Source organism: Neolamprologus brichardi, chromosome 6, assembly GCF_056152115.1.
Source record: "Neolamprologus brichardi isolate AB-2024 chromosome 6, ASM5615211v1, whole genome shotgun sequence".
NCBI lineage: Eukaryota > Metazoa > Chordata > Actinopteri > Cichliformes > Cichlidae > Neolamprologus > Neolamprologus brichardi.
Window position 1 is genome coordinate 31,831,930 of NC_142109.1, and position 15,010 is coordinate 31,846,939.

The following is a 15,010-nucleotide window of genomic DNA, read 5'->3' on the forward strand; positions in this document are numbered from 1 at the left end:
AGGTTGAACCTTAAACAGTGACTAGTTTAACTCTCCTCACTGTTCTCACCCCCACATTTCCTGTTCTCTTTCTCTGTTGAGTAGTTGCACCGTTAAGAAAGCTGGATAACTGCCTGGAGGACTTACACAATGGCAACTGTGTCTGTGTGTCCACGTGATTTTGTGTGTGCGTGCATGCTTGCGTGCATATGTGTGTGTGCAGTTTGATTGCTTTGGGTGTATGACTGGACAGTTGCCAAGACATAGAATGAAACGCCCACACGTTTTTAGAAAATGCTTTGTTAAAACAAGTATGAATTTATTCTTTCTTTATGGTGCATCTTTTGAAGAACATCTTTTATTTTCTTTTACAGTAAAAATAAATACCAAATAAGCAGATTTTTCATATAGTATCATTTCTTTTTCAGATACAAAACATAGAACATGCAGACAGAAAAACAAACAAAAATTGGAAAATGGTATAACTGGCACTTTGGTCATCTGACAGTGACCTCACTGTCATGGCCACTGAAGAGCACCCGGGCTCAGTTTGACCTCCTCCGTTAGACTGTGAAAGAGACTAAAAAGCTGACAAAGATGACACTGAATATTTTCCAAAGTCATTCCTAATGGGGAACTCAGTTGACAAAAAAAAGAAAATCTCAAAGAGGAACTAGTTTTCTGTAACCCTTGCAAGGCCAGCTGGCTTGTACGTGGCTCACTACCTCCTACTCTTTCACTCCTACTACATCTTTGCCTTGCCCTTCTCACCACCGTCACAGCCAGACATCACCTCCTTTCATCCTGTCTTTACCCTCGAGAGCTCGAGAAAGCTTTAGGATAACAGTGAGTAATTTAAAAGACTGTTAGGAAAAAGAGTAGCTGTGCATGAGTACACCTACACTATCTTTCCCTTTTTTCCAAGTCCTTACAGTAAATTGTTTTCAAGAAGAAGCAATTAATAAACCCTCCTGATGGATATCTAAAATTTTCATGTATAAGATAACTTCCTGCTGTTTCTTTTGTTTTTCCCTTCTTGTGTTGCTCCATCAGAGCATTTCTCCAGTCTGCTGCCTCAGCACATTTTTCCTGTTTCACTTCATATCATTTCCATTAGTCTTTCTGCATGTCAGTCTTTGAGCCTAAATTTAACTCGGATTCCTGTCTCTCTCCAGACTCTCTCATTGCTCTCTTGGTGTATTTACAAATCAGCCTGTTTGCGCTTTGTCTGTCCATTTGGCATCGCCCGTTGATGAATCACAAAAGTGAGAAACCTACTGACGTACTTGCCTTTTGCAGTGTTGCCTACTTGTGAATCCATTCATCCCCATTTATGCACACACACAGATGCCCGCTAAGTCAGAGCTTTCCATGTGGCCAAGTGATCAGTCCGTTCAGTCCAGTGTAGTCACCACACTTCAGATGCACTGAGACAATTTGTGCATTTTTGATCCCACATTTCTTTTATGATGGTGCATGAAGTGCACCTCAGTTAAAATATATTCAGCAAAAACTGCCCCAAAGAAAGGAATGATTCGAGAAATATTCAATATATCTTTTTTTATCAAGATCTTCATCTGCATCCAAGTCAACAATCATCACACATTATATCAATATGTCACAGAAAGACATCCAAAAAACAAAATCTCTGGCTTCCTGACAGGAAGCATTCATTCCCTGTGGTTGTCGCAAAACAACACTATATATACAGAAAATGGCGAACGGTATGAGTGTAATGGATGGAACAACTACTGATGAGTAGATTTATTATTTGTCTCCTGCAAATTGCTGCTTCTACCGCCAGCACTGTCCTCTGTTCTGTCTCGCTGTTTTTCTGCTTCTTTTCTTATTGCTGCCCGAACACTCCCGTCTCCACCCACATCTTCTTCTTTCTAAAGCTGTTTCCTTCGAAATCTCCTCCCCTCCTCTCCCTGCCATTTTGTCTCCCTTCCCTCTTCCGTGACGTCCGTGCATCTCTCTCTCGTTCTTTTTGCTCCCTCTCAGCCTCACAGTTTTGTTTCCCTTTCTCCTCTCTCGCTCTAAGGCCCTCGACTTCGTTTTGCGCCTGGTGCTCTGTCCTGTAGAAGCACAAGCCTTCACAGTTTTTCTGGATCAAGATGAACATGATTGTGATGAACCACAGATATTAGTTTGAACACTCACAGTACACATAACTATTTACATGACACTTTAAGTGGTTACAGTATTTTCATTACTGTGCACTGATTCTAACAGTAATTGTAGCATTTGCAGCAACCAGTTAATTGGATGCACTAAAAGCACTAGTAGTTTTAAATAAGTTGAGGTGACAGAATTGACAACATCATTCACAGCTGCTATCAAATTGCGTTTGTACTAGAGATGGACTCAGCCCTCGTAGCCCTGATTACAGGGCATCATAACATGACATCATACAGGTAAGGCAGAGAAAGCCATACCTGCAGAGCATTGTAGATAAATATATACCTTAGCTGAAGAACTCTTAGCAGCCCTGAAAAGTGTTAAGCCCTGTAGTTGGTAGATTTCAAATCTAACCGTCCCCCCATCTCCCTTGCTGTGCCTTGAGGATTTGCTTACAGCAAAGCGGGCAAAGGGGGTGTAGAAAGTCTAACAGGGATCCTCACAGCCTTTAAAACAGGCCGGAAGGGTAGGGGTGTGGTACTAAGAGTCAGATTCAGCCGAATAGCAGGTGGAGGTTGAGGCAGAGGGTGAAAACAGAAAGGGCTAGTAGTAAAAGAAAAGAGGGTGAGGAGGATCTGGGAGAGGAGGAAGATGGAGGCAGGTCGAACTCAGGTGGACATTCAAGCTCAAAGCACCGCAGGGTGACACCTGAGTCCTCGTTGCCATAGTTTGCCCAGTACTCTTCTTGCTCGAGTTTGGGCAGCGCCAGCTCATCCTCTCCCAGCTCATACTTGACTGCTGAGGTGATTGTTGATGGTCCCTTTCCATGCAAACCGGCCTTTACAGTCTCTGAGGCTTTCTCGAAGACACCTTTAGTGGATGACTGGGGCTTGTTCTTGTGGAACCACCAGCGGGTCTTGGTGCTGAAGGTGGTGGTGGTGGAGCCGGCAATGGAGCCAGGGTCAGGCAAAGGGCAGAGGGCGAAGTCCATCTCACGAAGGAAGCGGAGATCCTGGCCACGACGGGTGGAAGGGGAGGAGCAGATGACTTCAGATGAGGAGACACGGGCCTCGCGGAACCACTCCCACAGGGCACGGGCCTCACAGCCACAAGACCAGGGGTTGGCATTGAGGCGGAGGAACTCAATGCCCTGGGTGTCCCTCAGAGTCTGGCTGGGCAACTCAGCCAGAGTGTTATTGAAGAGGAAGAGCATTGTCAGGCGGCCAAGGTCACGGAAGGCCCGGCGGTTCACCTGTCTGATGCGGTTGTCGTGGAGGAGAAGGCGATCGAGGTTGACCAGGCCGCGGAACACGTTCTCTGAAAGGGTACGGATACGGTTGCCATGCAGGAACAGCTGACTCAGGTTGATGAGGTCAGAAAAGATGTCATCCTGCAGGAAGTGAATATTATTCTCCTGCAAATTGGAGAAAAAATGTTGTTTAGGCTCAGAAAATCCGACACAGTGAGTGTGATTGGTAATATTGATAACACGTGTGATGCTGCATGTGAAGGCACATGTGTGGGTGGATGCATGTGTTTCAATGTGTCAGAGTTATCTGTATGCATGTGCATGGCTTTCCAGCGCCCCTACCTGCAGATAAAGGAACTGCAGACTGTAAAGCTTGTGGAAGATGTCATGGGGCAGGGCAGTGAGCCGGCAGCGGTGCATGTGGAGGCTCTGGAGCTTCTCAAGTCCACGGAAGGCTCCCCCCTCCAACCTGTGGAGGTTAGGATTATCCCCCAGGTCCAACTCCTCCAAGTCCCTCAGCTCACTAAAGGCCCCTGCCTCAATCCACGTGATGTTGTTGGAAAACAGCCACAGAACCTGAGGGGAGAAAATGAAATAAATTTTTGATTATATTTTTCATTACTTTTAAACTTTCAGTGTGGAAAAGCAACAACTTCACACCGTAGATGCTGCTTTCTTTATTCTTTCTTACCTGAGTTCCGAAGCCAAAAGAGCCAACTCTAAGCTCCGTGATCCTGTTGTTCTGGAGAAACACGCGCTGCGACTCGTACGGCACTCCGACAGGAACGGCGGTGAAGTTCTGCGCCTGGCAGCTCACAGTCATCGGCGTCGGATAGCACACACACAGGTGCGGACATGCCGATGCCGGACTTGGCTTACCAAGGACTAGCCACACCACCAACCAGAGGGAGAGACCGCCTAGAAAGAGCGGGGACAGAGAGAAGGAAGTGAGTGGGAGCTGTCCATGGTGCGATACTCATCCATTACCATTCAACGAAACATCATGCAGAGTGCATAACGGTAAATATCTGCCTTCATTTTTAGATAAGAAAAATATTTAATTGTTTTTGGCGATTATGGCTTGTATCTACTCATATTTTCTCTGAGGTTTCATGTACAGAAACCTTATCTGTCGCAGTAAATTAAGTTTACACCTTGGCACTGCACTTACGCCGACCATTACGCACAGCGTAATCGGAAAGGGATTTAATCAAATCATAGCAACGATTTCTCTGAGTCAAAGAAAAGGCTCTTAACACACTTGTACATCCAATTTAGCTCGAATAAATCACCAAACAGACAGAGAGCTGACAGACTTTCATTTCAATTTTGTATCATCCATCCATATATAAATTTTGGATGTTCTGTTTCATATAAGTCAAAGTCCTTCACACATTCTTATATTTTAAAAAACTTTAAAGTGTTCGAGTTCTAAAGCAAAGCAGCATTAACTGTCATTTGAATCCAATGGGTATCCAAAACCAAAGAAGATAGAGAGAAACTTACTTTTGCAGCTGCGCATGATGGAGCATCGTCGGCTCCGAGAAAAAGTAGAAGTTTCCATCCTGAACCAAAGCCCAAAGCGAGTTAGCCTAAGACCGCGAAGTAAAGCCTGCTATCTCCGCTGATGCCCTGGTTCCCGAGTCGGAGCGACTGAGAGTGTGCCGGTTGATGGCTACCAGTGTCCCATATATACTCAGGCACCTTGTCATTGCCTACGGCAGTAGGCACCGTGGAATCTCCTACGTCACTGATCGGGGTCATGAATGAGTGAGGGCGGTAAGAAACGGAAAGGGGAGGGGCCGGCCGTAGGGGATTCTCTTGGAGAGTTTGCTCATGCGTAAAGGCTGGTTGGAGACGTGCGCTCAGACTCTGTGAGAGGAGGAGACTTTTCGACGCACATTGGGAAAAGAGGGAGGGAGTGCTAAAGAGTGAATGTAGAAGCAGTGTAGGGAGGGGTGAATGAGCCAAGGCACGGTGCCCGGTAATGATGACTGAGTTGTGGAGGAGCGGAGGACGGGTAGGAGAAGAGCGCATAGCTTGTTTCCTGGCTGACGCTTATTATGGTCTGCTTCCGGCGCGCAGCAGCCAGACAGAAAGATACAGAAAAATACTTAGATGGTCCTGTCTTAGGAAAGAAGGATGCCCCCGAATCATGACTCAACCATAAGGAAGAGCTCGGTGCCAGAAGAGAGTCACTCAAAACAACAGTGATTGAATTGTGGCCTGTTTGGTGTGGAGGTTAATTACGACATACTCCAGTCATACTGTTGGTAGATTAATTATAGCTCCTGACATAATTTGATGATGAAGATATCAAATGGCAATCATTAGCTAAACGAGATAGAAGTGGACATATGGAAGTGAGGTTTCATTTACTATTTAAGGACATTTGGGCGTGTTAAAGAAAATCTGAGATATGAAGATGGGGATGGGGGTTATCAAACATAATTCCTCTCTCTGCTAATGTCTTTCTTCTTGTTCTTCTACGTTTTTATTGCAGTAGTTGAAATATTGTTAATTCGGTTAATAATGGAGGGGTGATTGGCTAGTAATGAATCCAAAAAGGAAAAAGACAGTAAAACACAACAGATGCCTTCATATTCATGCCACTTGAAAACTGTTTTGCTGTCTGTCTGTGCCTCAAGCTGTCATTGCTTGTGTTCAACCACCAGCTGTAAGATAGCAAGATAGCATCAGATGTAACACTGTCACCATGTGATAAATTATGCTCTCATTTGACTTTTATTTGATCACATTAAGTTTTAAACATGCAGTCCACCATCTGAAGGAGTGTACTGGGTATGCAATCAAGGACAAAAGTCTTTTGTAGTCTTTCAGCCTTTTTAGATAAACTACCCTGTGATGGACTGGCAACCCAGGGTATGCCTTGCAGATAGCCCCCATGCATTACCAGGTTTGGACAATCAGTTAAACAAACTGCTGTTTTGTGCAATTTTAACCATAATATGACATTAAGCAAGTATATTTCATAAGTAAGGAAACTTTTTGGGGGCATTCCCCACCTAGAATTCAGCCCAAACCTCCTTTTTATCCAGCAATAACAATAAAAAGAATCCGAGTTTCATTTCAGCGATAAGGGTCAGCACAACATCTTTGATCTATATATCCTAACATGCATCTTACATGTAACTGAGTTTCACTCCTGCTGTGGCTCAATTTCCCACCAGTGAGTCCAGCTCCACTATTTGAAACACTGGCCTAAGGGGACAGACATGCCATCAGCCATCTGCAGTCAGTAGGACAGAAGTGATTGCAAAATGTTTTATATTGGAAATTTTCTGCTTATATGTTGAAGACTTTTGTGCAATCATCTAAGGTCTCTTCAGACTGATGAATGTGTTTTCCCGTCTACCTTCTCGAGATGACTCAGTTTTGCTTTATTAAATTATGAATTCAATTGACATGCAAGAGTTTAAAGCTGCATAAAAATCTATGGATAAACTGTTACAGTGTGTTTTTGGCGAGCACTTTTTTAATGTGGCATTACACAACCAACACTTTCAAAATACAGGAAAATAACCTTCACACTGACAATAACTGTGAAATTGCATCATTCGAGCCGCACTAGAGTGGATCAGAGTTGACCTTGAAGAATAATTTCAGCTTTTCTTTGTGTGTCTGACATTAAAAATAAATGTAGACCGCCGCTCAGACCGAGAGATGTGAGAATGTAGACAACAGAAGCATACCCATTCATAGAAACACACAGGCGGCTCAACAGATGAGCGTATGAGTGAGGAAAGAGTCACACATTCGGGCGTGTGCACGGGTGCATACATAAGCGAATACACACACAGTTTGTAACTGCCATTCTACACAAAGCCAACTGAGCCGCAGGCACGATAAACAAATGAGTAATTGAGGGGATCCAATACACGGTGTGTGCTGTTATTCCTTCACACCTCCTGCTCTGTACTTAACTGGACTTGTGGACACGCAAGCTTCAGTAGCCGCTGGTCATCCACGACCAGCACCTCATTGGCTTTCCCTTTCCACACACCCACGCCGCCAGCTGTGGTAGTGTGTCTGTCTGTGACTGTCTGTACTTGCGTGTTAGCATGCTTGCCTGTTGAGGCAAACTTTGTCTAAATGCCACCGCAGTGTGTCAGTCAGTCAGCTTGTGCCAGTCACCCACACAGCAGGTTCGCAATACTGTGTAGGCACGGTTTCGTTGTGTGATGATGATCGCTACGTCCTGTTTGTGTAATCCCCACACAAAAAACAAATCGAGGCTTCCCCAGCCTGCTCCCACTCCAGCACATCTCCTAACCCGTCTATCTTCCCATTTACCTTTCTGTCTTTCTATGTCAGTCCTACATCGCTTTATCCAATCTATGCTGGGCTTTCATCCACCATTAGTAACAAACAGAGGCGTGCGTCACTGCACCTGCTGCACTCTAAAATAAACTGATTTCACCGTCAGCCAATCAAAATGGGCCTCTTGTACTCTCGTCTGCAGGTGTGCCTGCGCAATTCTGTCCCGTGTGACGTGACACTGATAGCAGGTTGCAGTGGATGCCAGTGAGTGTAATGGGATACTGTAGTAAAGGTGTGTCTGTTGCCAAGGTAACAACACATCCCTCTCTTCTCACACCTTATTTGGAAGATATAAAAATGGGTTATAGCTTCCTGGTATTGGATTTTAGCCCCATTGTGAATAGTTCACTTAAACACTCTCGTTTAGCTGTTCTTTCTTTAGTGTTGCTGATATAATGAAGTTCAGTAAAGGTGGACGTCTTCTGCTTGCTCATTCCTTCCACGAAACTTAATCAAATAACTATTATTGCATGCACAACTTGTAGACTCAGTGTATTTGTGTCCCTTGGGCCCAGAGTAATGAGAAGAAAGGAGAAAGACAGGAGGATGTGACCACATGCCATGCCTCATAAAATGATTCAAAGACACAGACAGCACATAGACAGTGCAGTGTCACGCACACAAACAGCAAAACAAAAGGAGCCCCGGACATGTACTTCTCGAAGGTGACTCAACATGTCATATTGTTTTGAAGCTAATTAATACATTGCTCACTGGCACGGTCCGTCTATCTTCCACGCGCGTATACAGAGGCACCAGCATTTTTCAGCGTCTGTCCAATTGTCACAGACAAAAACGCTCGTGCTGTTCTCCCTCATCTTGCTCGCCTCCCCTTTCCTGCATCCCTTCGCTCTTTGTCTTCCAGTACTCCCTCCCTTCTTCTTTATTTTTTATTTTTTTTTGCCAGTGTCTTTCATTTGTTTGGTCTCTTGGCGTCACCACTTCCGCTTAACCATATACTGCGACTGTCTTTCCACACACTGGCACACACTCTGCGGCACAATGGTTAATGGTGTGGCATTTAATTAGTTCCTTCTACTTATAAGGCAAGTCGTTTTTTGAGTTTCAGAAATACAAGACAGCCATTCGGGGAGCACGTCATCACTATTGTTATTTGATTGTAGCCTCTTTTTTTCAAAGTTGACTCCGTTGTTCTTCAATAATAAGATAAGTCAGTGTAGAATAATGAGATGTCTTCCTTTTACAAGAAAAGCTTGCTCACAAATTTGTTAATGAATGTAGATAAATCAGTAGAGAATAATTAACTTGCTACAAATTAATTAATTCCACTTGCTATCATTATTCTCACAGGGTAATTAAATTATAGCTGAATTTGGTTTGTCATTTTTCTTAGTCCCCGCTCAAATAAACATTCATAAGCCTACCAGTCTTTTTGATCTTTGAGTTGTATATAAAAAGCTTTGTTTATTCTTCTTCATATTAAGCAGTGTAGGTATTACAGGTATTGCACTGCAGTGGTTTGTATCATATCTATCTAATAGACTCCAATTTGTGCATGTAAATGGAGAGTCCTCTTCACACACTGAGGTTAATTATGGAGTTCCACAGGGTTCAGTGCTAGGACCAATTCTGTTTACATTATACATGCTTCCCCTAGGCAGCATCATTAGAAGACATAGCATACATTTTCACTGCTATGCAGATGACACCCAGCTCTATCTGTCCATAAAGCCAGATAACACACACCAATTAGTTAAACTGCAGGAATGTCTTAAAGACATAAAGACTTGGATGGCCACTAACTTTCTGCTTCTTAACTCAGATAAAACTGAGGTCATTGTACTCGGCGCTGAAAAGCTTAGAAATATGGTATCTAACCAGATTCTTACTCTGGATGGCATTACCTTGGCCTCCAGTAACACTGTGAGGAACCTTGGAGTCATTTTTGATCAGGATATGTCCTTCAACGCACATATTAAACAAATATGTAAGACTGCGTTCTTCCATTTGCGCAACATCTCTAAAATTAGAAATATCCTGTCTCAGAGTGATGCTGAAAAACTAGTTCATGCATTTATTACTTCCAGGCTGGACTACTGCAATTCATTATTATCAGGATGTCCAAAAAACTCACTGAAAAGCCTTCAGTTAATCCAAAATGCTGCAGCAAGAGTACTGACAGGGACTAGAAAGAGAGAGCATATTTCTCCTGTTTTGGCTTCCCTTCATTGGCTTCCTGTTAAATCCAGAATTGAATTCAAAATCCTGCTCCTCACATACAAGGTCTTAAATAATCAGGCCCCATCTTATCTTAATGACCTTGTAGTACCATATTACCCTATTAGAGCACTGGGCAAAGGTGACTGGAAAGGAAAAACTCAATGCATCATGGGAATCCCATTCAGCTGCTAACAACTTTAAGTTGCGTGTAATTTGATCTAACATTTTAAAAAAGCTGCGCTTCTGTGTTTTCAGTGCCTGCCTGATGCAAATAAAAGAAAGTCGCTTGAACAAGAATTGTTCCATCACACTAGTCAAGAACTTCACTTTTCACCATCCATCCACTTTTTTGACCACTGCTTAATCAGGTCAGGGTCACAGGAGGGCTGAGGGTTATTCCATCTATTCTATATTAGGAGCTCCGTGATGGATTGGCGTCTGGCGAGACTCTGTCTGTGTTGTGATTTTGTGGACCTACACTAAAGTATCAACATAAACTCTACAACAACCTGGGTTCATGCAGTAAATCCAGCTAAACACTGTTGATTGTCCAGTTATGTTGTTAGTTGCAGGTGTGTCTTCATGTTTCTCAGGTCACACATTGTAATTGTTTGTAATTAATCATTTTAGTCACAAAGGTTAAGACATAGTGTGTATAATATAAACAGGGGCCACGCGACTCGTTGGCACACTGTGGCAGATGGCTGGCCCTCCTTGAGCCTGGTTCTGCTGAAGGTTTCTGTCATTAAAGGGGAGTTTTTCCTTCCCACTGTCACCAGGTCGTTGCTCGTAGGGGTTCGTCTGATTGTTGGGGTTTCTCTCTATTGTTGTACGGTCTTTACATTGCATATAAAGCGCCCTGAGGTGACTGTTGTTGTCATTTGGCTTTACATGACTTGAACTGAATTGAATTTTATTAAACTTTTATTTTGCAGTGCACTAAAATTTATTAAATCAATGTAACTAAAATTGACTGAATTCACATAAAATAAAAATAGATTAAATCAAATCAAGTTAAATTAAAATAATACCTGTGCTGAGTTACGTAGATAGGATTGGAGTCGCTCTGCTTTTTTGGTCAATACAGCTTCCTTTCCCCATCTTTCATCAAGAGAACAATTGTATAACTCTCAGCCATACATGTTTGCATGCATTCAGATCAATGTTTTCTACTCCTCCTCCTCCTCTTCCCTTCCTCCTCCTCCTCCATCATCCCTCTCTCACTCACTCGCTCACTCACTCCATTTCTCTTCAGAGCTAATCTGCTCAGTGTCCACTCACTGCTTCCTGTTGGTATTACAAAAAACATGAAAGCATTTTCCTGACAACATCTCTCCCTCTATTGATCTACAATCATGTGAAAAAGAAACTACACCCTTTTTTCAGTTTTAAGGTTTTACATATCAGAACATAAACAAATCATTTAATTTATTCTAAAGCTATTTAAATATTACCCCAGATTAACAACAACACTTGACGCATTACATCATGTCATCATTTATGATTATTTGATTATCAGCTAAGCTGGCCACCTCTGTAAATGCAGAAGTTTTGACAGTTTTCTTGGAGCTATAAAACAATATCTGTTAACACAATGCCAAAGACGAATGACATCAGCAATTATCTTAGAGAAATAATTGTTGCTGCCCATCAATATGGGAAGGGTTTAAAGCTATTTCCGAACAATCTGATGCTGATGGTGATAAAGATTATTTTAGAGTAGAAAGCATTCAAAACAGCTGTCAGTAGAGGACATCTCAGCAAAGTCAGACCATGCAATGAAACTGAAAAGAATCAAATTCAGTTCAATTTATTTATATATAGTGCCAAATCACCAAAATAGTTACTTTATATTGTAAGGTAAAGACCCTACAAAGAGCTGCATCTCAGACACTACAGGCCTCAGATAGGATTTTCATTGTTAATGTTCACAAAAGGGCAATAAGAAGAAGACTGAACAAGTATGGCTTGTTTGGAAAGGTTGCCAGAGAAAGACATTTCCTTCCATCCCCAAAAGTTGATTCTGTTCATCTGGACGTAGCGTATTCTGGGAGAAACGTTTCGTCACTCATCCAAGTGACTTCTTCAGTCTCAGCTGACTGCAGGATTCCCCAATCTTATAAACAGATGATTAAGGAACTGACCTCACAGCCCATTGTTCCTTCAGTGGGCTGGTTTCAGTCATTATGCAAATGTACTGTTTATAAGATTGGGGAATCCTGCAGTCAGCTGAGACTGAAGAAGTCACTTGGATGAGTGACGAAACGTTTCTCCCAGAATACACTACGTCCAGATGAACAGAATCAACTTTTGGAGATTTATTTTCCTGGATGATTGAGAATGCATCAAGACATTTCCTTCCATCCATCCATTCTCTTCCACTTATTCTTATCAGAGTCACAGGGGCACTGGAGCCAGCTACCATAGGACAAAAGGCAGAGTTCACCCTGGACAGGTCGCCAGTCTGTTGCAACCATTTACACAAACATCCAAACCTATGGGCAGTTTAGAATGATCAGTTAACCAGAATCAACCCAGCTGAAAGCTGTATGGAACCTTAAGAAAGCTGTATATAAACAAATGCTTGCAAACTTCAATGAACTGAAGCAATGTTGTCAAGAAATGTGGGGTAAAATTCCTACGTAATGTAACACACTAATAATTTCTTGCAGGAAAAACACTGTGTAAAGTTATTAATAATGGGATCTACAAAGTTTTTCACACACTGCTTCTTCCTTGTATTAAATGAATAATGGCATGCTGTATGTCATGTTTTGTTGCTCATATGAAGTTGCTTTTGTCAAAATGTAACACGCTAAGAATAGATGATTATTTTATTGTCTCCTGATACTTAAATCTTTTGAACTGAAAGAGGGTATGCTTTCTTTTTCATGTCTATATCTATCATTTCCTCATTTTATAATGTAGCTAATTTAATATTACTAATATATGTTATTATATTTTAAAATTAAACATGACAGCATTCCTCAAAGCATGCTTGAGATGGCACTTTATTAACATTCTCATGACTAAGTTTATAATTTAGGAAGCCGTGTACACATGACACTATCCTTGATGTGCTGATAACTCATTAATCTGTGCATTTCATTTTATTCAGTCACATTTGCAATTTTGTATAGTTTTAGGTTGCCACCTTTTTAGGTGGCTGTTGCATTTCCTGACACCAGCGTTATTTAATCTGCTATGATAGCAAGCGCAAGCCCTTAATGACTCAGCTGAAACAGAAGAGTAGCACTCCCCTGGACTCCCTCTGTGTAATTATATTGTGTTATAGTATAACATGAAGTGCTGATGAATGATATGTACAGTGCATTCTTTCCCTCTTATAATCAGAGAGGACCACAGCTGCACTCCAGCAGCCTTAGTGTTCAAACAGATTTAAGTTTTCTTCATAGACTTTCAATAGTCCAGGTTCTTCGCATTAAAAATGTTTACAGTAGTATGGATGGAAAAGGGAGGGGGGGTTAAAACTATGTTTCTATATAAATGTATATCATGTTATGTTTCAATATTAAGGCTTTGTTAAAGTTGTATACATGAAAACTAGACCAATCAGCCACAGCAGTACAATCACAGACATGTGAAACAGATAACACTGCTGGTATTGTTGCTGCTGCGAAACCTTGAGTCCTGGCATTCATGCTTATGGTGTCTTAACAAGTTCCACCCACATAAAATTGGAGCGGAATAAGCTTAAACAGCATCATAGTAATGGTCCTCTTCATCATGACAGCACACCTCATTGCAATAGCTGAAGTGCAGCTTAAGCAACATGGGGAAAAGTCCAGATTGTTCACCCAAATTCCAGACTTATCATTGCCCAGTCTTTTCAATCATTGTTTGGACTCCACTGGAAAAAGGCCTTTCCAGGGAGGTCTTCCTCTTGCAAGCATTTAAACCCAAAGTATTCATACCAACACTGTGTCACCAATGTCGAGACCTGGACAGTACCTCTTACAAAGGGTATCTGCAAAATCTAAGACAGGAAGTTTTAATGTTGTGGCTGATGGTACATAATCAAAAGGTAAAGATTAAAGTATTATCTTTAAGTAAATCCTTGACAAAATGCATATTTAGCAGATTCCAAACAGTTCTGCTGGAAGTGAAACTATTACAGTATTAAAGCCGCTTGACAGCCACAGCACTACCACCTGCACCTCATCTTCGTCTTTTTAGTGTCAGCAGTAAAAACAAATGTTCATTTAGCATGTAGTTCTGAAAAAAAAAAAAAAGCACCTTGGGAGGCTCAATAAACAAGAGATGCAATTTGTTATGCTGAGTTTACGAAAACCTGCAGCCACTTCTTAGATAGCAACATAATCATTCACCACCTGGCAAATGTGAGTCCAATTTACACTATTGTTTGGCTCCGTGTTTAATTTTTACCAACTCCCAAAGAAAATGACTCTTTAGCTGCTCCACCAGCTGTCCTCCAGCTTGTTCCTAAATGAGCAGGGAGTGTATAGTTGGGTTTTGATGGAGATGATGCTCATTGCCAGCTCCATATTTATTCTTGGATTCTAGTCCAAGAATAAAATATGTAAGAGTAGCAATGCATGCTTCACAAGTTTAATTAAATTGTATTTAACTTATTTTGGGCATCCATGAAGCTTCTCCAGTATTTTCATTGACTGAAAAACTGTGTTTTCAATGTTTAACCTTCAATTACACCCTCGCTTTAACCCAACTAACCCAACACAACTGTTCTGGCTGGCTCATCCTCACAAAAATAGTTTGAACAGCAGGTGTGTGGGGTGAGTGTCTTAGATGGCTAAAGAAGTATATCCCCTCATATAGAAAACACAGACATAGTACAGAAAACACAAAACTGCCTGAGCATTTGTCTCACAGGGATTACTTATACATACAGTGGCATCATTACTTAAAACTATGGCCATATTTAATATAAATTTCAACCCCTCTAAGAATGTATCATTACCAGTGCTGGGTGTAACGAGTTCCAAAGTAATGCATTACTGTAATCTCATTACATTTTTCAGTAAATGCACTGTACTAAATTCAGTAATCGCATTACAGTTACAATTATGTTGCTGTTTGAGTTACAAGACCCACTGTGAATTACAGGCAGATAGAAAAGAAAAAACGTTTTTTTCCCCA

The 15,010-nt window shown here is 41.8% G+C and overlaps 1 protein-coding gene across 1 annotated transcript; it reads right to left on the minus strand.

The window, feature by feature from the left end:
• Positions 1-292: 292 nt before the first annotated feature.
• Positions 293-4,995, minus strand: rtn4rl2a (reticulon 4 receptor-like 2 a). The gene is made up of 4 exons (XM_006790578.2): positions 4,856-4,995; positions 4,041-4,267; positions 3,692-3,925; positions 293-3,514 (listed from the first exon to the last, which is right to left on the minus strand). The coding sequence occupies exons 1-4, from the start codon at positions 4,911-4,913 to the stop codon at positions 2,654-2,656; spliced, it is 1,380 nt and encodes a 459-aa protein (XP_006790641.1). The 5' UTR covers positions 4,914-4,995; the 3' UTR covers positions 293-2,653.
• Between the last annotated feature and the right edge of the window lie 10,015 nt (positions 4,996-15,010).